We start from the raw sequence: 22,908 nt of genomic DNA, 5'->3' as shown, positions 1-22,908 counted from the left end.
TCTAAGATGTTTTAAGTCCCATAGTGCTCAGAGCCATTTGAACCATTTTTTCATTAACTGTCTGAATATACAGCACAGAGAAATGTTTCACAACTGATGCAACCCCATCTCTATGGCAACACAAAAAAAAGGAGAAGCAGCACTGATCTATTGTTTCATATGCAAAATCTTAGCACAAATTTATGGGTCATCTCTACTGACCAATTTTTTCAAAAGTCTGACTGCACAGTTACAAACACTGATTCAAGAAAGATGTTAAAGCAAAGTTCAAATCATTCTCTTCCCTAATGACAATAGAAAGGACTTTGCTCAATGAAGTTAGGTTACAGTGTTCTCACATTGTCAAAAAGCACTCAATCCATTATAATTGTGTTGATTATAATACAAAGCACATTCTTGTGGCTAATTAAGTAAGTCTTGAGATTACAATGAAACGTATGTGGAGATGTATTGATGAAGTGTCATACAGTGCCACTTAGGAAGACGACACAGCCAGTAGTAGTCATACTCTGTACAAATTATAAGACAAATAATATCAGTTTAAGTTTTAAAATTTTGCTAAGTAAGGTGATATTCTACAAAGTATTTGAGGAGGAACAGTAAATATTTTAGAAGCTGGTGGTAAAGACTAATTCAAATAAAACATTCCATATAGTACATGACCAATTTTTATTGTACATGGAGATCTAACTGTTACAATGTAACCCAAAAAGAAATACTCTCAAGAAATCAGAAAAAAACTATTAAGCTCAAAGTTTATTTTCATGATTTCCACTTTTGACTTCAATGTACTTTTGAATTCTGTTGGAAACACCAAGTATGGCTTTCTTCTATGAAGGCAGTACTATTCATAGCCCAAATGGTTAGTTTGCCTCTGGTGTGTAATTTTTGGCACACCCACAGGATAAAATCTAGGAGGATAAGTTATGTGAATGTGTGGTGTCTGCTCTTTCGGATATGTCAGATGCAGAAATACATCCGATCTCCTGTGGGAATCTCTGAGAGCGAACATGGAGGAAATGGAGGGACTGCAGATACCAGTGTGAATCAGCCATGAGGCATGACGAGATAGTCTGCACAATTGTGATGAATCTGTGTCCCAGATGAGACAGTGATTAATGCACCTGCCTAGTAAGTAGAAGATCTCAGGTTCAAATCCGGGTCCAGTACACATTTTCATTCACTGCCGCCAAATGAACCTGACAGTAATTATCCCCTCCCTTTCCTTTCCCCTGCTTTCATCCCTGCTCCACGTATGATTTACTTATAAAAGGATAAGGTCTGTGGACCTTAGTGGCCAAGAAATATGATCATTTCAGCCAATCCATCTTCTCGAATACTTGGCTTAGATATCATGTCACCCGATGGCTAGAATGTGCAGCAGCCCCTGTCATGCTGGAGGAACATACCCATCCTTGTAGTCATAGGAACCTCTTCCAATTATGTTGGAAGTCGGTTTCAAAGAAAGTCTAAGTTATGAAGTCCGATAAGATGATGCAGAAGCACAACAGGCCCAATACGCCGACTGTATCACACCACACTAGATATTTGCAGAGAAGTAATCTTCAAAATTTGTCTCCACAGATGCACATAGGTTTTCGTCAGACCACCAATAACAGTTGTGAGTGTCAGTCAGATGAGTCGTGAGTAAAAGTGGCTTCATAAGCAGACAGTATTAATGAGATTACTCTATAATCTGCAATTAGCCAATGTTAAAATTCCAATCATCTATCTTCATCTCATTCTGAAAGATGTTGAATCTGCTGTCAATTATATGGATAGAGGCCATGTATAAGTAATGCCCACCATATTCTTGTGTGTGGAACACCAATGTGTGTAGTAAAAGGGCTACTTTCTACCAACTGAATTATATCTTCTACTTCATTTGTCAATTTGCACATCTGGATGAGATACGACTGCTAGACACTGCACTAGACTCTCACAATTTAGTGAAAATGTGAGTAAACACTCTTGAATCTGTTATTCTTCATCTAGGAAATCAACTCCCAAGTTTCCTTGCAGCAGCAGCAGCAGCAAAGTATCCACTTACAAATCAATTGCAAACTAATGACACTATCTACTTGCAACACCTTGTTACATGATGTATTTGTAAGAATAGAGGTGAATACAATGAGGAGGAGAGAGAGAGAGAGAGAAAGAGAGAGAGAGAGAGAGAGAGAGAGAGACAGACAGACAGACAGACAGACAGACAGAGAGAAGCCATGCAACTGTATCACGCAAAGAATCCTAATAGCAAGGTGCCATGGCACACATTTATTCACCGCCCTGCATTGCCGATTATGTGAAACCAGCTCTTTCCATATGCACAAGCCAGATAGTGGACGCCAGCGAACAACGCAGACAGTTGCGGCAGAAGACCATGTTCTCAAAAGGGTGCAGCGTACACTGTCTAGAAGTACACGAAGTGTATCCTGCACTACTAATATCCCCAACCCTCCATCTGGCACATAATACTTTAAGGACTGCATCCGCAGGCAGGACGCATACGTAGGTAACCTTTTCCAGCCACAGGATTGATTGCTGAGTATCAGTCGCATGGCCACTATGCTCACCCAATCTGTCACCAATCAATTTTTTCCTGTGGGGGGTATCTGAAGGACCTTGCATATGGCACACCTTTTACATCTTTGGACAATGTACAGGGCACGATTGCTGTGGCAGCAGGATGTCTTCAAGACACATCAGCTATTTTGAAAGGGTCAGACGTTCAATACAGCGTCCATGTAGGTGTGTTTCAATGCATTTGGACAAAACTTTGCAGTAGGCTTCAATTTGTAGCATATGGCTAAATAAATAACTGCAACACCATCTAGTAGCCCTGAATGACCTCTGCAACCCCTTGTTCCTATATAATCACTGACCCTTGCTGTATGTCCAATGTCTCGTGTCAGTTTGTAAATGGCTTTTTACAACCCTGAATACAAAGGGATGTACAGGACGTCAATGCAGAGGCGATGTCATTAATACTGACAAGCATGACATGTAGTCAAGGCAGATACATCACACACTCCAACAAATAGTTGATCAAGAACAGCAGGAAGTGCCTGATCAGAACTCAGATCTTCATCGGTGACTCTCAATCCAAAACCAATGGGCAAGCAGCACGATTTTATATTGTGTGTATAAGTTTAATGGCAGTGATGCAGAAAACAAATGAAGAAACATTCAGCTTGGTATTTGTGTCTGAAATCCACTTTTTTACTGGCAGCACTACATTCATCTCAAGTGTTCTATATTTGTCCTGAACTACCCAAAAAAAGGGGGGGAGGGAGAATACACTTTACTGGCAACATTATCTAATATCAACACAACATTTAGTTTTGTTCCTGTTTGTCATCAGAAGTGGTCTAGTAGTTTCCACAGAATATATTATTGTTTAGTTATACACAGATACTGTCATTATGTGACACATTTACTTACTCTATGTGATTAGTCCGTAAAGATATTTCGAGATCCCTGAGAACCTGCGTAGATGTAGCATCTCCAACCATCTTTCTTTTCTAGAAGAGAATAAACAGATTTTCAGGACTAAAACCATGTATATCCCCACTTTACTGAAAGAATAAATATCAAGACAATAACAAAACAATTTAGTTTTTACCAGATATATAACCCTCTCTATAATAAATTACTAATGAAGAAATATACATAACACACTAATTTTTTATATATTTCAGCATGTTACTTACACGACTGCTGCGGGATGCCTTCGGATCCAGGTATGTGCGTAACTTGTTGAGGTAGTGTGCAGGTGGATCTTTTGCATGCACTCTTTCCTGAAACAAAAATATGTAATTATTAGGATTGGTCTCTGTTTACTTTGCTTTGGCATTACATCCTTCAGTTTCAAATGACAAATAATGCCGATTTCAAGTCTCAAACAACAGCTGTCCGAGTGATTAGTTGAACTAATGGGGCTGATGAAATCAACATAGAAAAGATGAGGGTAAAGGAGGTCCTAGGCAATTGTAAAAGAAAATTAGCAGGGGAAAACACCAGCAACATGAGGTGCCAGAGGAGGCTTCACAAAATGCAATCAGTGGTGTTCACATTTTGTGCACTGGTATTCAGAAATGTGGGGAAAGGGGTAGGGAACAGTCAAAGAGGGCTCATGAAGGTGTGTGGAAACCGAGAACGGAAAATTAACTTTAATATCCCATAGACCATGAGGTCACTCAAGATGTAGCACTAGCTCAGATTAGGCAACGACGGGGAAGGAAATTTGCTAGGCCCATTGGAAGGGACCTACCTGAAATTTTCGGTATGCGCTTTTGGAAAATCTTGGAAAACCGAAATCTGTATGACCAGATGAGGATCTGACCCACTGCACTCCTGAATACAAGTCCAGTGTGCTGACCACTATCCTACTATAATCTGACAAGGTCTGTGGCTGGAGGATCTTAACACTATAAAAATTTGTAGGTATAGGTGACAGCAAGCACAATTAAGCCCACGAGGTTGAGGATCAATTTTGCGCTAACAGGTATGGAGATACGCGCATGGCAATATTATTGGTGATAAAACCAGGCTTAGGACGAGTTTTTCCCATGTGCAATGTCCAGAGTGGTAGTAGCTGCATGCATTGGCAGGGGGGAGTGGGGGAAGGACGGGGTGAATATGAGGGGGGGGGGGGGGGGGAGATGAGACGACATGCTCCAGCACTGGACTGTCAAACTGGTCCCTGGCCACGGTTTAGTTGCAGTAATCACACACAGCTGATGCTATTACCACAAATAAAAGCCATACTGCAGTTGCTGTTGATCTCTCTGCAAGTCGTTGCACGCCTCCCTCCCCGCCATAGTTTAAAAAGGACAGTTCAATCAGGGCCCAGGATGAGGGACACCTATCTGTAGTGAGGACGAGGGCAGATCTTCGTTTACCATATCAGATCTGTCTGCCCTTATCCTCATTATGAGGCAAGTCTCTCTCTCTCTCTCTCTCTCTCTCTCTCTCTCTCTCTCTCTCTCTCTCTCTCTCTCTCTCTCTCTCTCTGATCTGCTCTTCCTATTAATCTTCGACAACTTGCTCCTCTCTTCTCGCCCCCTGGAGGAACGATTAGTTCCTAAAGCTAGGAAGTATACAACTTTCACTGTTATTTACATCAATCCGTAGTACTAACTTGCCGCATCCTTAAGTTAAGACACTTGCCACTAATTGTGACACGTTTTCTCTGGTGTAATTTTCCTTTGGAGTTAATATCAAACCAGACAACATGAGAACTTTTTTCATTCTCATATCCCAACTGCTGTAGTCTCTCAGTCATGCCAGAATACAAATTCATCATTCAAAATCCATGGAATATGCAAGTTACACAATTTTCTACGATAGTAAAATACTGAGATCCATGTAAGTGCAGCCTGACTCTTGTGTGGCAGTTCCCGCGGTTGCTGAATTTGTAATACAACCCACAGGTCAGTGGTACATAGCTGTCATTACGCTGAAGTGGAATTTATATTGCAGAGACCAATAGTGATGCTGTATAGTAATACAGCATCAGAGCAGAACGTGTGTAACTCTGAAATCTGCCCAAACCGTACAAGTATTTCAGTCCCGACTCATTCAATTCACTTTTATATGCTAATTTCTTGTACAATGCAGAACTTGCCTAACGCAGAAACGGAATGCAAATTTCAAGACTTAAGAGATGTGCAGTCCCTACCAAAAAGTCATTAACTCAGTCACTAATTTCAGTTGATAGCCCATAGGATTGTACTTCCTATATAATAAGCATGGATGCGACACTGAATCCAATGCTTTTCAGAAATCGAGAAATACTGCAGCTTTCTGACTGCCTTGATCCATAGCTTACAGGATGCCGCGAGAGAAAACCACGAGTTGCATTTCGCATGACCAGTCTTTTAGGAATCCGTGTCCACTCTCGCATGCAGCTTCAATATCTGTCTCCATGTGTTTGGCAGTGTTGTTGATTGCAAGAAATCGTACAACGCTTAGAGGAATAAATCGAATGCGCTACTGTCATTATTGTGGATCGCAGTCACGCAGAGCCGCCTGCCTCCGTTGATAACGGCAGGGTGAAACAATGCCCCATACACTCGTGCCGAACGCTGTGAAGGACAGACGGAAGCCTCTGCTTCCCTCTCCTCCCAGGGGATGCCCCGTTTGACGGCTAGCGCAGCGTCTGGTGCTGGCCGAGAGCTTCCGGGAAGCTGTCTGCGTCCCCGGAACAGTAGAGGGGAGTTGCTGCGGGCAGTGGCCGTTCTATTCCTGTCCGTGACACTGCACTATGCGTCACGCAGCGCACAAGCTGCACGCACACACGTCACGTGTCAATTCCGCTCCGCGCTACCGCCCCCACCAAAAGAAAGGAGACAAACATCTCCGGGCCAGTGCTGGTGACATATTCCTATGGTTGCCACGGAAATCTCTTCCCCAGACTACAGCAACGCGAAAATAAATACCTGTGCATTACTGCAACGGATACGCACGGAAGATGTTAACGCAGCTCTTACTTCAGATATACTCACGTGGCGGGGGCTGCCCCAGGAGGAATTATCAATTTTCAGGGACATGACAGTAACGACTATTCGAAGCACGAAAACCTAGTAAACATGGGCTCTAAAATGCACACCTGAAGAGCTATGAGCACTACGTCATCGACACTATAAAACAAATCTCTTCTCTAGTAAGCTCTTTGCTTTCCGTATTTTGAGAGGTGGTAGTAAGGAAGAAAAAACAAGGAAAAAACGTCCATTACGTAAAGGTTCTAAAGTGCATATCTTGACTTGATCCTCCCGTGAAACACATCTTTTCTACTGAATAACTGCACATGACTTAAAATACGGTATGCGTTTTACAGCCCATGTTTACTAGACTTTTTCCTTCGAATGATCGTTGCTACCATGTCCCTGAATACTGACCATTCTTCTTGGGATCTAAATTTGTGAATATCGGGGGGGGGGGGGGGGGGGGGGGGAGAGATCATGTCCTGAGCATATTCTCAACTTACAATAACATAGCTGAAAATAATAGATAAAAAAATCGTAATATTGCTTTTCTGGACTTCAGTAAAGACTATGACTCTGTCGAAAGGAAGTCACTGTTGACTGCGTTTACGCAATAAAATACCCATTCTAATGAGAAATTTAGAGCTTAAATTTCTAGAAGTTTTGAGATTAAAACTTGAGCGAGGCACTGAGATGGTATCTCCCTACAGCTCTTAAACAGTATTCTAGAAAGAGTCGTAAGGGAATGGAGAATGTCATCAGGGCAAAGCCACATCAATGAGGGAGTTGGATTAGGTTACAAAAGGGGCCACTTACAAAGAGACTGTGTTTGCAGACTGCCTAGCTCTTCCCCCCGCCTCCCCCCCCCCCCCCCCTTTCCCCATCCCGTAAGACTAATGGAAACAGACACTAGATGGATAGAATAACCGAAAGAACAAGCTGAAAAAACACGCTTCCAGATCTGGTTTCGGAAAACCATATGTATGACAAACATCAAGACAGTGCCCAAGTTAATGAAAACCGTCAGTTTCCTCATTTTTTCCATATTCAAATGGAAGAATCTTTTCGGAAAAAGATGTCATTACAGCAAGAGTTGAGAAGATAAAAACGATGTATACAATAAAAATATCAGTATTCCTCGGGGCTCAACTTAAACACTACTCAACAGCAATTCGTCCGGAAGTATTTTATGCGGCGCAATGTAGCTCTGAACAAAATGACGATGGAAGCATTGGAAAACAGAAAGAAAAATACTATGGAAAATTTTGGGGCAGTTAAAGAGTAAACAAAATACACAAGACACCTAAACAGGATTAGAAAAGAGGAATAGCATTCTATGGCCACATCCAAAGGATGAATGATGACAAAAAGATTGCTCACTTATTTTGGTAAATTACAAATGCGTAAAACATGGGACAAATAAATTGGGAGGGACATGGTTGAAACCCAAATTATTATTGTGGTCGTTGTCTTCTTGTTGCTGCTCTATTCCATGAAAGCCTCTACATCTCCGAGTAACTACTGCAACCTACACCATCCCATATCTGCTTATTCTAATTATCTCTTGGTCTCCCTCTACAATTTTTACCTCCCCCCCCCCCTCACTTCCCTTTGATACTAAAATGACGATGCTTGTCTCAAATTTGTCCTATCAACCGATTCCTTCTTTTCGTCAACTTGTGCCGCAAATTTGTCTCCCCAATTCATTCAGTACCTCATTAGTTACGAGATCTACCGATCTCATCTTCAGCATTTTTCTGTAGCACCGCAGTTCAAGAGTTTATTATCTTCTTGTCTAAACACTTACGTATCGTCTGCTGCGTTGAAGAAAAACTGGACATTATGTAGACGTGTTGAAAGGTCGCATGTACGTGTCCGACAAATTTGTCCAGACGTTCGAGGAAGAAATCATTACCAGAAAGAGCACATGGGCGTCCGTAGAAATTTATCCAAGATGGCAAGATTCGGAAATGAATTTTTTATACAACTTGATTTGATGAAGCTCGACGCGTATCATGGCCTAAGAGCTAACCCGTTTATTGACCAGTGTACTGAACTTATGTCTTACCGAAACCAACCTCCGATTAGCCGATAAAGCTGACTTCACAACCTAGAGCTGAACGAAGATGATCCTGTCTACTGAACTGGCACGTTCTCGTACAGTTGTTTCAACTGTTATGCAGACTTCCTAGCTCTGTGACTGCATGTACAGCTGTGTTTGACTCCGCAGAATTCGCAATTTACCTACCTCGAAATTTCACCATCTTCTACTCTTTTGTTTCCAACTGTTGTACTTGATTCACACTTTGAGTACAGGCGGGCACACAGCAAGCCCCCGCAGGTCTTGTTTGCAAAAGGAGTAGAGTTAACTACGGTTATGATTAACCTGTGCAGCAGAGGACAAGGCGATTTGTTTGCGAGAACTGGGGAAAGATGTCTGTCAGGTATACATCGGTCCCTAGGGTTATATACTATTAATAGGGAACAACACACACACACACACACACACACACACACACACACACACACAGTGAAGTTCAGTTTAGGGCTAAATTTGGTGACAGTGGGTGGGAACGGCGGCGGGAGGGGTTGGTTACTAGATAGTTCTTGATTGCACTCAAGAGTAATTGTCTCAGAAAGATTGGCATTCCAACGCCTGGTGTAGCAGCCTTCTACAGGTACAGGAACGATGGTCTCGGGGAGCCCACAGTCAGGATATAGAGCGCGATTTGACTGATTATTCCTTTTTTTTTCTTTTTTTTTTAGATGCGTACAGAATTTGGATTTCTTTGGACGCCAACTGTGTGAGTTGGACTGCGGTCGCCACTGTGTCCTTCGGACCGTTGTCCACGGCAACGCAATGGTATTTCCGTCCGGCGGTGCACACACGAGTCGCCTTGGAACGGACGCACTTCAAATATACTACTCGCAGAGCGTTCTTGGACAGTTACGAGTAACTGACAAAAGATTTTGCACCAGGCACTGCTTGACAAATTTCTTTTCCTCTATGGTATTCGAGAATTCTAACACAGTAACTGAATTTGAACTATTAATTGAGACGATAGACTCCGACATTTTATTTAAAAAAAGTATCAGCACATTTGTGCCATTGCCAGTGTCATTTTGCAGCAACTTATTGTAGAATTTTGTGTTTTTATATGCAAGCAAAAAAGCATAAACATGTTTGGCTATATAGTATTTTTTGTTCATTATCTTCACTGCTAGTCGGTTACACTTTATGTGGTTTTATAGGAGGAAACATGAGCGCACATCCTCGAAAAGCAACATGCCCAATGAAGCGCTGAGCTGTTCACACCCCTACTCACGCCGAGGACAGCCGTAATTAGCCTGCCATCTACCACAACACTGTGTTATGTGAAAGTAATCAACCACTTAACAAAAAAAACATGTCCTGTGGAATTTGTTGCACGAAAATTTTTTGGGAGGACTTTCTATTATTTTCCGGTGTTATCACATGTGCAGATTATTCCCCTTAAGACTCTATACCACTAATAAAACTATACAAGAGCGGAGGTGGTTGTAAGTCTGTCAGTCCGTTAAGAACTAGCTTCAAAATCACAATGTTATTCAGGTAGTTTATGTGTGGTTAAACTTGATATACGATTTTTTTAAGGTATGGCGGACTCAACTGAAGCTAATAAATTAATATATATAATTATATAAAGTTAACTGGTTGCAGCTTTATAGTGTTTATCAGATGTATTCGTAGGGGGGAGACCAAGAGAAGAATACACTAAGCAGATTGGAAGGATGTAGGTTGCAGTAGGTACTGGGAGACGATGAAGCTTGCACAGGATAGAGTAGCATGGCTAGCCGAATGAAACCAGTCTCTGAACTGAAGACCACAACAACAACAACAACAACAACGAGGGACATAAAACAGTCGTATTACCGGAGTTGTGAAAATTGTTCAATTAAAGACACTACTGGCCATTAAAATTGCAACACCAAGAAGAAATGCAGATATTAAACGGATATTCATTGGACAAATATATGATACTAGAACTGACATGTGATTACATTTTCACGCAATTTGGGTGTATAGATCGTGAGAAATCAGTACCCAGAACAACCACCTCCGGCCGTAATAACGGCCTTTATACGCCTGGGCATTGAGTCAAACAGCTTGGATGGCGTTTACAGGTACAGCTACCCATGCAGCTTCAACACGGTACCACAGTTCATCAAGAGTAGTGACTGGCGTATTGTGACGAGCCAGTTGCTCGGCCACCATTGACCAAAAGTTTTCAATTGGTGAGAGATCTGCAGAGTGTGCTGGCCAGGGCAGTAGTCGAACATTTTCTGTATCCAGAAAGGCCCGTACAGGACCTGCAACATGCGGTCGTGCAATATCCTGCTGGAATGTGGGGTTTCGCAGGGGTCGAATGAAGGGTAGAACCACGGGTCGTAACACATCTGAAATGTAACGTCCACTGTTCAAAGTGCCGTCAATGCGAACAAGAGGTGACAGACGTGTAACCAATGGCACCCCATACCTTCACGCCGAGTGATACGCCAGTATAGCGATGACGAATACACGCTTCCAATGTGCGTTCACCGCGATGTCGCCAAACACGGATGTGACCATGATGCTATATGCATAACCTGGATTCATTCGAAAAAAATGACGTTTTGCCATTCGTGCACCCAGGTTCGTCGTTGAATACACCATCGCAGGCGCTCCTGTCTGTGATGCCGCGTCAAGGGTAAACGCAGCCATGGTCTCCGAGCTGATAATCCATACTGCTGCAAACGTCGTGGAACTGTTCGTGCAGATGGTTGTTGTCTTGCAAATGTCTCCATCTGCTGACTCAGGGATCGAGACGTGGCTGCACGATCCGTTACAGCCATCCGGATAAGACGGCTGTCATCTTGACTGCTAGTGATACGAGGCCGTTGGGATCCAGCACGGCGTTCCGTATTTCCCTCCTGAACCCACCGATTATATATTCTGCTAACAGTCATTGGATCTCGACCAACGCGAGCAGCAGTGTCACGATACGATGAACCGCAATCGCGATAGGCTACAATCCGACCTTCATCAAAGTCGGAAACATGATGGTACGCATTTCTCCTACTTACACGAGGCATCACAACAACGTTTCACCAGGCAACGCCAGTCAACTGCTGTGTGTGTATGGGAAATCGGTTGGAAACCACGAAGGTCCTCCCACTAAGGAAGCGTAAGGGATCACACTGAACGGAGATAACGTTGAAAAACAGGGTTTTGTATCCAAAAGAGTGGGGGAAAAGTATAGTGTATTGGAATCTTGAATAAAATCAAACTGCTTTCAGAAAAAAATGCGTTGCATTTCTTTTTAACGCCCCTCGTGTTAAACCAAAATTATACGATAGGAAGTACTTTCTAGAGTAATAGGATCACACCTTCCAAAAGTGAAGGCTGCCGGATCCTCGCCTGATTAGTAGCGGATTACTATATGGTGTAAAATTGAGGAGGAAGAAAAATATAACGAAAGAATTGGCCGGTACGAAGGTTTTTAAGCCACTCGTTGCAGTATCGCAGTACTTGCTGCTATGTTTCTAGCTTGAAGGTGAAAAAACGCCACCTGAGAACAATACTGATGTCACTTTCTAGTTCCGCGTGAAACAGAATGGAAGAAAACAGAGCGGCCATTGTTTGGAAGCATTAGAAACGCAGTGCGAGGTGCTCGCCCAAGGATTTGGCCAATCACCTTCTGCGGGTCGGTGATCACGTTTAAAGCCGTCGAGTGTTACCATTCCTAAAGCAGTCCCATACAGGCTTAAAGAAGGGGAAAAAAGTACTGCCAAGAATTAAGGTCACATCCGTCATTAACAGTGGAAGACACAGGCCCAGAACGCATTAATTCTGTGTTACAGCCGGCCGATGTGGTCGAGTGGTTCTAGGCGCTTCAGTTTGGAACTGCGCAACCGCTAAGGTCGCAGGTTCGAATCCTGCCTCGGGCATGGATGTTGTGATGTCCTTAGGTTAGTTAGGTTTAAGTAGTTCTAAGTAATAGGGGACCGATGACCTCAGATGTTAAGCCTCATAGTGCTCAGCCATTTTTTTTTCTGTGTTACAACTCATTTCAAGTGTTTAGTACGTTTCCAGAGGCACGTGGCTCCAGATATACAAGCACAGGTTACGCAAACGCCGCAAAGTAATGGCCGCTGGTTTGATGTGTTCGATGACGGCTGAGATGGGTTCCACCAGATTCACATCAGGTGGACTTAGTGGTCAAAACACCGTTTGTTTAGTCTACAGCCGTCATAGCGCATTAAATTATTATCACAGGTCCCATGGATGTCCATGTAAACGTCTCTCACATATAACACTTTATCCACCAATCTGAGTCTGTGGCGCGGTGCTGGACAATAGCACATCCAGACACGACCATCGATCTGGTGTAACAAGAAACGCGAGTAATTCAACCCGTTTCCTGCTGTGTACAACTTCGTAAACAACGGTAAGGAGAGATGGGATACAGAGTCGTGCAGCAACTGTCGTCGTAGGAAAGCTGGACACGAGCAGAAATGATTGGCGAACAAGTTAACACAGTAAACAGTATATCTACTTGTATTTCTCCAAGTGCAAAAAGACTCATTAAAAGTTATGTAGCTAGAAATGGAGTCCAGCTCTCAATGTCAACAAGGAAAAAGTTCTCCGAACTGAAGAACAAACGATGGTGTCGCAGCGGCGAATAGGCGCCGCCAGCTGAGCGTCACTTAGCGAACTGGCTCCGAGTAAGAGAGGGTTGTGTGGCTCAGCAGGCATGCTCCATTGGGTCCACGGGATTCCACACAACCGCTATCGGCGTCTCATGTGAACATGTAATTCAGCTGCTATGGCGACTGTTGAGTGGTATCGATACGTGACAGCACGTATCCATTGATCCTCAGTCCAGTCTCCCTTCTCCACTACAATCTTAACTGACGACGTCGTAAGGGCCCTCTGTCGTGGAGTCTCATGTTCACCAGAGTGCTTTGAACGATGTATCCCGAAACACTTGAGCCTGCCGCCAGATGTGCCACAGATCGTCGCCTATCCCGCTCTACAGAGCGGGCCTGCCTCCGACCTGCACGTCCTGTGATGAGGTGTGGACGTCCAACATCTTGTCGCCTACTAGTGGCTTCAAGCTCCAGCAACCTCTTTCCGTAGATACAACCGTTTTACGGGAGCGGCCGACCAATTTCTCAGTTTCCGAGACACTCGTTTCAGGCGCCGTGACATAATATCCCGCCCTTTGTCAGAGTTGCCTGTGCAAGTGCATTTCCCCATTCGCGACCCACATTTTTTTTTTCTTTCTATGTTTTTACACCTTCCTTACCGGTTCACGTGCCCGGTATCAACCTGATCACAATGTTCTGGATAATCAATGTAGGCATACATACATCATTCTGCCATTACAATTAATCCCGTAATCTAAACTTTCTAGCAGATTAAAACTGATTGCCAGACCGAGACTCGAACTCGGGACCTTTTCTTCCAGGAGTGGTAGTTCTGCAAGGTATGCATGAGGGGTTCTGCGAAGTTTGAAAGGTAGGAGACGGGGTACTGGCGGAATTAAAGCTGTGAGGACGCGGCGTGAGTCGTGCTTGGGTAGCTCAGTTGGTAGAGCAGTTGCCCGTGAAAGGCAAATGTCCCGAGTTCGAGTTTCAGCCCGGCACACAGTTGTAATCTGCCAGGAAGTTTCATCATATCAGCGCACAATGCGCTGCAGAGTGAAAATTTCATTCTGAATCCCGTAATCGCTGATATGCCTCTGAAGTATAGCGGGTGGTTTGGCAACCTTACAGAATACGAGCACCAAAGTTGTCTGTATCTTGGACCGGGCATCAACGAAGTCTTCAAATGCACTTACACGCAGACGCCTACTGGGTACAGTTCCGGAGAACGTGGAGGCCAGAGAACTGGTCCTCTGTCATCTGGCCACGTGTTATTCAAGAAGCACACGGATATTTACACTTTAATAATGAGCACCTTCACCGTGCATCAAGTACATATAGCTTCGCACTGATAAGGCACGTCCTTTAGCTCAACAGGTAGATTTCCTAAGAAGCCTTTTCCAGAGCGTCCGTTAAGCCTGGGTGTAAATACAAATAGTTTAAGAAACTTTGTTTCAACATCGAAATAATGTTTTTCTTGTAATGTGTGTCAATACTGTGCCCTGGAAGTTTGACCGTAGTTCTATCTTACACCTTGTATGATACAAAGTTTTCCATTTTCTTTGAAGAAGGCTTTTCAATTTATAGTTTAAGGTGTCATTTCATATTAATAAGGTCTTTAAAAATAGAGATTTGAAAAACTACAGGAAGTGCTCTCTACCAAGCAGTACACATGTAACAGTACACTGTTGTCACATAAATGTATGTTCTTGCAACTACGGAGAATAAGTAATATTATCTCCAGGCACTTATTAATTCGAATTTCTAATGGTTGGAAACAACATCCTAGAATCTCTTCGTCGTCTTTCTGCGTCATATGCGAATCCGCCGCTGCCCAAATTAAGTTTACAACTCACACTTGCTGAAAAAATCTCTCATCCCCTTCATTTAAAAACTCTTTACGCAACTTTATAAACATTTCTACTTTATTTTATTTATACGAAAACCAATTAATAGGACAGTAACAGCACATTTAGGCTCCTGTCAACTACTTAACTACACTAAACCTCGAAAGATAGTGTCAGTAAAAACATTAAAATTTTCCTATGACTCTCTCTTCTACCTTCCTTATCATCGTGTGAAGTCACTACCATACTTGCCGCTCTGCGTCTTGTGTTCAGGATTTTTATGGTTCTCGTCCATACGTGAACTCAATCACCACAAAGTGCAAACAATTAGAAGATCAAAAGAGATGTGAATCGACTATGAACATATACAGTTACTTGCTTCGCCATGAAGTCTCTAAAGAAAAAAAAAATTTCGGCAGGGGTTCGTCCTGAATTCGCGTCTTCTGCACGCCACTATACGAACGCTATTATACCATAATTTGTGAGAAACACGTTCCCTAGCAAGCATGTTTGGCAATGGCACCGTACAGTGAATGATCTAAGTTTTAATATAGTGGAATAAATGTGTTTCCTCCTGGTTAAGCGATAGTTATACTAAATTACAGATTCAAATGCCGAGTGATCCTAAACGTTAAAGAGTTCTATACTCGTTCCAGGTCAAGTAGCTGTTTGAGCCTAGAACCTCCTGTCAAGTTTCAGCACATTTACTATGCAGGGGCTAAGTCCACTTAGAAACGCCATTTCCTGCAGTTCAGCCGTTATTCCATTCATCCACTTCGTATCTATCTACGTTCATGTTCTGTGAATGCGAGTCCAGTGTTCTAACCACTGAGCCACCTCGCTCCGTATGGGGGAGTGAAGGTGCGGGAGGCTTTGACAAGAAAAGTAATCACAGTAACGTTATTTCTTCTAACATAAGACTGCGAAAAATAAGTAAGCGAACATCGCTTTTATGTGATATGATCCCTAAGGTCGAATAAGAATTAAAAATACGACAAAAGAGTTTCAGCAATTAATATTTTTAAACCCACCATCGCGGCCTAGGTCGCTAATGTACGCTTGAGCAATGGCTCTCGAACCGGCGTAAGGGGAGGGGGGGGGGGGGGGGGATGGTTCGAATCCTGATGGTGGAAAACATTTTCACTACCTGTAGAATTGGCACAACTTGACAAAATGAAGCGTCCGGTTAGTAGGACATGTTCTGAGGCGACAGGGGATCACAAATTTAGCATTGGAGGGCAGTGTGGAGGGTAAAAATCGTAGAGGGAGACCAAGAGATGAATACACTAAGCAGATTCAGAAGGATGTGGGTTGCAGTAAGTACTGGGAGATGAAGCTTGCACAGGATAGGGTAGCATGGAGAGCTGCATCAAACCAGTCTCAGGACTGAAGACGACAACAACAACCTGTATTTGGCTGGCGGAGGGAGCGGATGTGGTTGTGTTAAAGTTCCTGATCCTGGTTTAAATACCAAACATCTCATGAAGTGTGACACTGTTGCTAGTGATCCGCCCGCAGGACGGGGACAAAGTCTGGCGGGCCCCTTGGTGAGAAACTAATTTAACAGATTGAACCAGTCTAAACTGCTCACACTGAAAATAAATTTAAACACAAAAAACAATGTTTCCCCTAGTTCCATCGCGTCTTCCATTACGGGACACAATACTGAAAGCCATTGAGTAAGAGGATTTGTAAGGGGACAGACACTAACTATGAGAGAATGCTACCGTGCGACTACGTGCTTATGAAGTCTACGTGTCATCACTTTTCATGCTGCTGGGATTGTTAAGTACAGTCATCTGTGGTTCGGAGTAGACGTTGAAGTCTTGGTCCCACCAGTAACAAGCTTAGTCAGTTCGAAGGTCAGAGGAAACTGCGTAATACGGCATTGCGGTGTTCGAACCAACCTTCTGGTTGAGAGCAGTTTTATTACAGCGTACGGCCTCTCAGCTAACTCCAATGGAGATATTTTACAGAAGTACGTCGTTGTCAGACCACGGTGATTGGAAGTAACACAACCATGACCGGGAGATTTCATCCGACACTAACGAGCCTAGAAGAAATTCCATGATGAACCAACTGTAATACGACTGTGCTCTAAATTATTATCAGGGTCTTCAACATAACTCTTTCGTGAATGGAAATACCCAGAATGAACCAGTAACTTCATTTTTAAATCACCTACAGTAGTGGATATGAGCTTCACAACTTTATTTGCGATCTACGCAGCCACAAAACTTTAATACCGTCTAGCTCCTTTATTTAATATTTAGACTATTTTATAGGCCGTTGAGTTATTGAATGGTATGTGCTTAGTTTTCTGAAATACCAATAATAATCGATTTGTCTTGAGCCTTCTGTTGGTGTATCAAGTATTTCGTTAGCTACGTTTCAGCCTGAAGAATGTAGAACATTTATTCCTATCCTGACAGCCAAAATGATTCAGTCGCAAACTCTGACAAAGAAAGTGGAAGAATATTTATGTATATCAGAAAGAAAGGACAGATAATAGAAGCGCACATGCTAGATCTAGTTCTGAGTGCCGGCTCATCGTCGCACTCATACGCTGTGCTTTGTATCACACGAATAAGAAAAACCACGAACCTGTTACGTCCGCGCCGCGCGGGATTAGCCGAGCGGTCTCAGGCGCTGCAATCGTGGACAGTGCGGCTCGTCCCGGCGGAGGTTCGAGTCCTCCCTCGGGCGTGTGTGTGTGTGTGTGTGTGTGTGTGTGTGTGTGTGTGTGTGTGTGTCCCCTTAGGATAATTTAGGTTAAGTTGTGTTTAAGCTTAGAGACTGACGACCTCAGCAGTTAAGTCCCATAAGATTTCACACACATTTGAACATTTGATACGTCTGCTATTTGCTGTGCCATAATACTGTAACTTCTGCATCGAGATTTCATGGTTCACACCATCAAGGTACTTAGCCAAGTCACAAAATAATGTCAGTGGAATAACTTACGATTTACTGATTGTAGTAGATCATATTTAATAACTCCGTTCAACCATTTCTATGTTGAACCACCCCACATTGATCTCCCCCCCCCCCCCTTCCGTAGTAATCAAGAAGAATCCGAGACAGACACTTTATAGGGATTCTCACTGTAAATCCAAGTGTCTCACTTACGCCGTCCTAGAGCCGAGAGTGTATCTTCGCCTCGCCTCACAGCGCCCCGTGATGTATCGTCTAGAGCACGGCATCCCAACCTTTTCAGCTGGCGGACCCCTAGTCAGTCAAGAGCACATTAACTCCAAATTTCAGAGCGAAACCCATGGGAACTGAAAGCTTCTTAATGTAGGTGCCATGTTCCCAATTACCGACCCCCCCCCCCCCCCCTCCAAAGTATCAATAGGAAAACAACTTTAAATTAACGATCCAATTGGAATTCTCGCTATATCCAGAAACTTACTAGTGGATTTACTCCATTTGTTCAACACACTATGTCTTGATTCAAATTACTTGGTAACTGAAATTTCACACGATGGACCTGTCTTCCTCCAAGAGCATTCAACGTCACGTCGAAACTGTTCGCTGTTGACAAGCTGTCGATTATGGTCTGTTCACTTCCACTATTTGGCTACTGTTATGTAAGGAGCATGCATATTTCGTAACGGTCGTGTGTTTGGAGCATGCATATTTCGTAACAGTCGTGTGTGTGTGTGTGTGTGTGTGTGTGTGTGTGTGTGTGTGTGTGTGTGTGTGGTGATTTTTCGTGAAATCCGAAGAAAAATGTATGTAAAGTCTTCCTTTGGTCGTCCTCCCTCCTCTTTCATTTCAACTGGAAACTTCCATTGTGAAGGCGATGGAGAAACTGCACCCTTCTTCAGTGATCCTGACTTCAGCCACCGATTCATGTTAGAAGTAATAAACTGGTCAAAAATCGACTTATGAAATAGGTAGTGCACTGACAAGGCAAGTTTAACATGTTGCCTGGGGCCGCAAACGTGCCAGCGAGCGCTGTGATTGGTCGACAAAGATCGCTCCGCGCATGCGTAAAAGGTTTCAGCGCATCTAGCGCCGTGAGTCGGCGCACAAACGACACCCGTATTGTTGCAAAACAGTCGATCAGAGAAGCCGCGTTCTCCGGCACTAAACTGTGTATACGTTCTCACTTAGGAATCGCAAAGGCTGCTTGGGGGATACGACTTTAAGTAAATGTACACACGTTTTTCACACGAAAAAAAAATAGTGATGAATTTGATTTTCACATTTTTATTCAATAATTTTACTCATTATTTTACACGATTTGGTGAAAGGTGGCCGCGGAACCCATAGAATGAACCGGCGGACCCCAAAGGGGTCCGCTGACCACACGTTGGGAAGCCCTGGTCTAGAGTCTAGACCAAGACAGTCACTGCCCGCGCACTCCAAGGATATATTTGTCGCGTTGGTTGATGGGCGTAATTGAATCTATAGAAATTGAGTGATATCGACCACCAGTAATGATTGATTTCTGATTGTTGAGAACGTAACCAGCAGACAACACTATGTGCAGGGCGCCTACAACTACTAAACCAGAGGTGACGCGTGGAGTTAACTATCTCCGAAATGTGGTGTGGAACTGAGTTTGGAATCACCTGTTTATTGACACGTTAGACCCACCTGCTTGAAGCTGATAGCCACCAGAAAGCTTCCGATACCAGTGAGCGCATTTCAACTGCAATTGATTCTGATACTCCCATCAGCTATCTATTTGAAAGTCTTTTTGCAGTGTGAGAAAAACGATCTATGCGGCGGTCCACTAGTAACCTGTATTCTAGGAACATCACGTAATCTCTCGTTGACGTGGAGATCCTTACTTCTTCAAAAGGAATGTTGTGACAATACATAATGGAAACTTGGCACGAGTGGTTCTGAATTTCTCACGATTTACTCAATTTTCCTGTAGACAATAGTATCTTCAGCAAACAATGTAAGTTTGCTCTTCACACTGTCGGACACGTCGTTTACATATGGAGAGAACAAAGGCGGTCCTATCACGGGCATCTTCAGACGTTAAGTTTGTTTCTGACGATCACTTGGCATACAGGTCAACGTACTGGTTCCAACAAAGTATACTTTTTTTCCTGTTGTTCTCCTTCGGTCCAGGTACCACTGTCATACAAAATTTCTGAACTGACAACATTTCCGACAATTAACACAGCACTAGTTGTCTTAGGTTTTATGTTTGCCCACCAAATGTTGTGGCCGATGTCCTCGTCTGCGTCAGCTGCCGCTCGAAAATGGCCACAATATTTTGGTCGACAACCGTTCAGCAAACTTCAAATGAGTTTTATGCATTTGAAGGTGGCTGAATGGCTGTCAGCTGAAATATCGTGCCAAGATACCGATATAATACGGCTGCAAAACCTACGAAATTAGTGTCATTTCTAACTATTTTCTCTTCGAGCTACTCACACATTAGTGGTTGATTTTTAGTATGTTCGTATCCTTTCTACCAGTCAAGTAAGTGACTACCCAGTGTTGATAGGTTACTTATGTATTCCAATTATGCGACCCACCCTGACTTCCCATGGGTAGCACTAACCACACACACACACTTCGCGGACGATGCATCTACTGACTTCGCTATCATATGCTCGACTCACACGACTCGTCTTAAGAGCCTTAATTTTGCCACTAGCTCTTCTTCTACTTTGGCTGAGTGAGGCACAGCTCTCCAGAATACTATGTTGGACTTGACCTCCCGAATAATCATGCCTGGATAGCTCAGCCGGCAGTTAACACTGCCAGCGAAACACTTCTAATTTCCCCAACCCCCTCTTGGTGCAACTGATTATTTTAAACCTTGTTAAACAAAACCAGAGAAACAATGTGGCGATGTGTGAAGTTCTTATGAACAAAGAGTCTGTAACTTACTGACTTCATCATACCACACCGATTAATCGAGTGCACCATCTCACCAACAGATGCGCTCATCTTTCGGTTCGATACGGTACTTGATTATAGTTCTAGACAGAAGAATTAAACCGCCAGATACAAGAGAGAGATAGGGAAAGACCTAGAGCACTAAGCAGATGAAGAGTTCAATAAATGGATCAATTTCGCGGTACCGCTTCGTGTATGGCTGTGACAAGTGCACAGTCCTGTTGTCCATGTACCTGTTATGTGTCGCTTCAGATCGGAGATTTACTCTGGTATCGGGCAGCTAGCGGAAATGTTAAAGACATTAAGGCGGAGCTCACCATCGACGATAGAACTGGCTGTGCTCCTTTGATGCAGAGCCGAGTGGAGGGTCTGAATCAGAGCCTCAGGCGGTTCTGTGACTGTGTAGGCTGCAGATTCCTTGGCTTGCGCCATCGGGTGGTGGGTTTCCGGGTTCCGCTTAATAGATCAGGAGTCCACTACACACAAGAAGCGGCTACAAGGGTAGCGGGTGAAAGGGCGTCCGTCTAAAAGGGGACGGGTAAAACACAGGTTAGTGGTAAAAACGATCGGTATTGTTTTAAATCGTCGTAGCTGTGTTGGGAAATAACCAGAGCTCCAATCCCTAATATAAAGAACTGAAGCTCAAATAGTTACACGTACAGAAATCTGGCTAAAGCCGGAAATAAATTCAGCAGACATTTTTCTAACGACCTAACAGTGTTCAGAAAGGATAGATTAAATACAGTTGGTGGTTGAGTATTTACTGCTGTCAGAAGTAGTTCGCCTTGTAGTGAAATTGAAGTAGATAGTTACTGCGAAATAGTACGGGTAGAGGTTATACTTGACAATCGGACTAAACTATTAACTGGATCATTTTACGGACCCCCCCGCCCCCGGACTCAGTTCAGAGAAAACTTTAGTCTAATTTCAAATAAGTTGCCCACTCACATAGTTACAGTCGGTGGTGACTACAATCTACCCTCGATATGCTCAAAAATTATACGTTAAAACGTTATCAGAAATTGTACTGAATGTTTTCTCAGAAAATTATTTTGAACAAATAGTTCATGAGCCTACTCTGAAGGTAAATGGTCGCGAAAGCATACTTGATCTCTCAGCAACAAATAATCCTAGACTCACAAATAGTGAGTATCAAGACAAATACCGGGATTAGCGACCACAAGGCAGTTGCTGCTACGTTGTATGCCGTAACAACTACAACCATCAAAAAGAAAAGCAAAGTATATGTATTTAAAAACCTGATCATGTAAGCGTAGAAAAGTTATGGAATGATTTCAATGTGATATAATCGACAGCAATTGAGAGATATATACCACAAATTAAAAGTGATGGTACTGATCCCCCATGGTACACGAAACGGGTCATATCGCTGTTGCAGAAGCAGCGAAAAAAGCATGCCAAATTTTAAGGAACGCAAAATCTCAAAGACCGGAAAAGTTTTACAGTAGTTCGATAGCTAAAGTATCTCGAAATCTGGCAGAAAATCCAAAGAGATTCTGTTCATACATAAAGCACACCAGTGGCACGACGCAACGAATACCATCACTGCGCGATAACAACGGTGAAGTCACTGATGACAGTGCCACTAAACCACAGTTATTACACACGGTTTTCCGAAACTCTCACCATAGAAGACGAAGTAACTATTCCTGAATTCCAATCAAGAACAATTGCCAAGATGAGAAACATTGAAGTAGATATCCTCGGCATCGCAAAGCAGCTTTAATCATTTAATGAAGGGGAGGCTTCTGGTCTAGATTGTATACCATTCAGGTTACTCTCAAGAGTATCCTGATACAATAACTCCATATTTAGCAAATTATATACAACCGCTCCCTCACAGAAAGATCCCTACCTGAAGACTGGAAAATTGCTCATCTCACACCAATACCCAAAACGGGAAGTAAGAGTAATTCGTTGAATTACAGGCCTATTCACTAACGTCGATTTGCAGTAGGGTTTTGGAATATATACTGTAGTCTAACATTATCACGTACTTCGAAGAAAATTTATTGACA

At 43.2% G+C, this 22,908-nt stretch overlaps 1 protein-coding gene across 13 annotated transcripts in view; it reads right to left on the bottom strand.

Annotated features, from left to right (window-relative positions):
* Positions 1-22,908, bottom strand: part of LOC126354835 (formin-like protein) — a 406,363-nt gene that overhangs the window by 82,816 nt on the left and 300,639 nt on the right. For all 13 annotated transcript variants that reach the window (XM_050004794.1, XM_050004791.1, XM_050004789.1 and 10 more), the window contains exons 3-4: positions 3,711-3,797; positions 3,442-3,521 (exon numbers count right to left, since the gene is read on the bottom strand). In XM_050004794.1, the coding sequence (XP_049860751.1) occupies positions 3,442-3,521; positions 3,711-3,797 (167 nt within the window). The remainder of the gene's footprint in view (positions 1-3,441; positions 3,522-3,710; positions 3,798-22,908) is intronic.

The sequence above is a fragment of the Schistocerca gregaria genome, chromosome 3 (genome assembly GCF_023897955.1).
Source record: "Schistocerca gregaria isolate iqSchGreg1 chromosome 3, iqSchGreg1.2, whole genome shotgun sequence".
NCBI lineage: Eukaryota > Metazoa > Arthropoda > Insecta > Orthoptera > Acrididae > Schistocerca > Schistocerca gregaria.
Note: the sequence above shows the minus strand (reverse complement) of the source record. Positions and strands in the feature narration are given on the sequence as shown.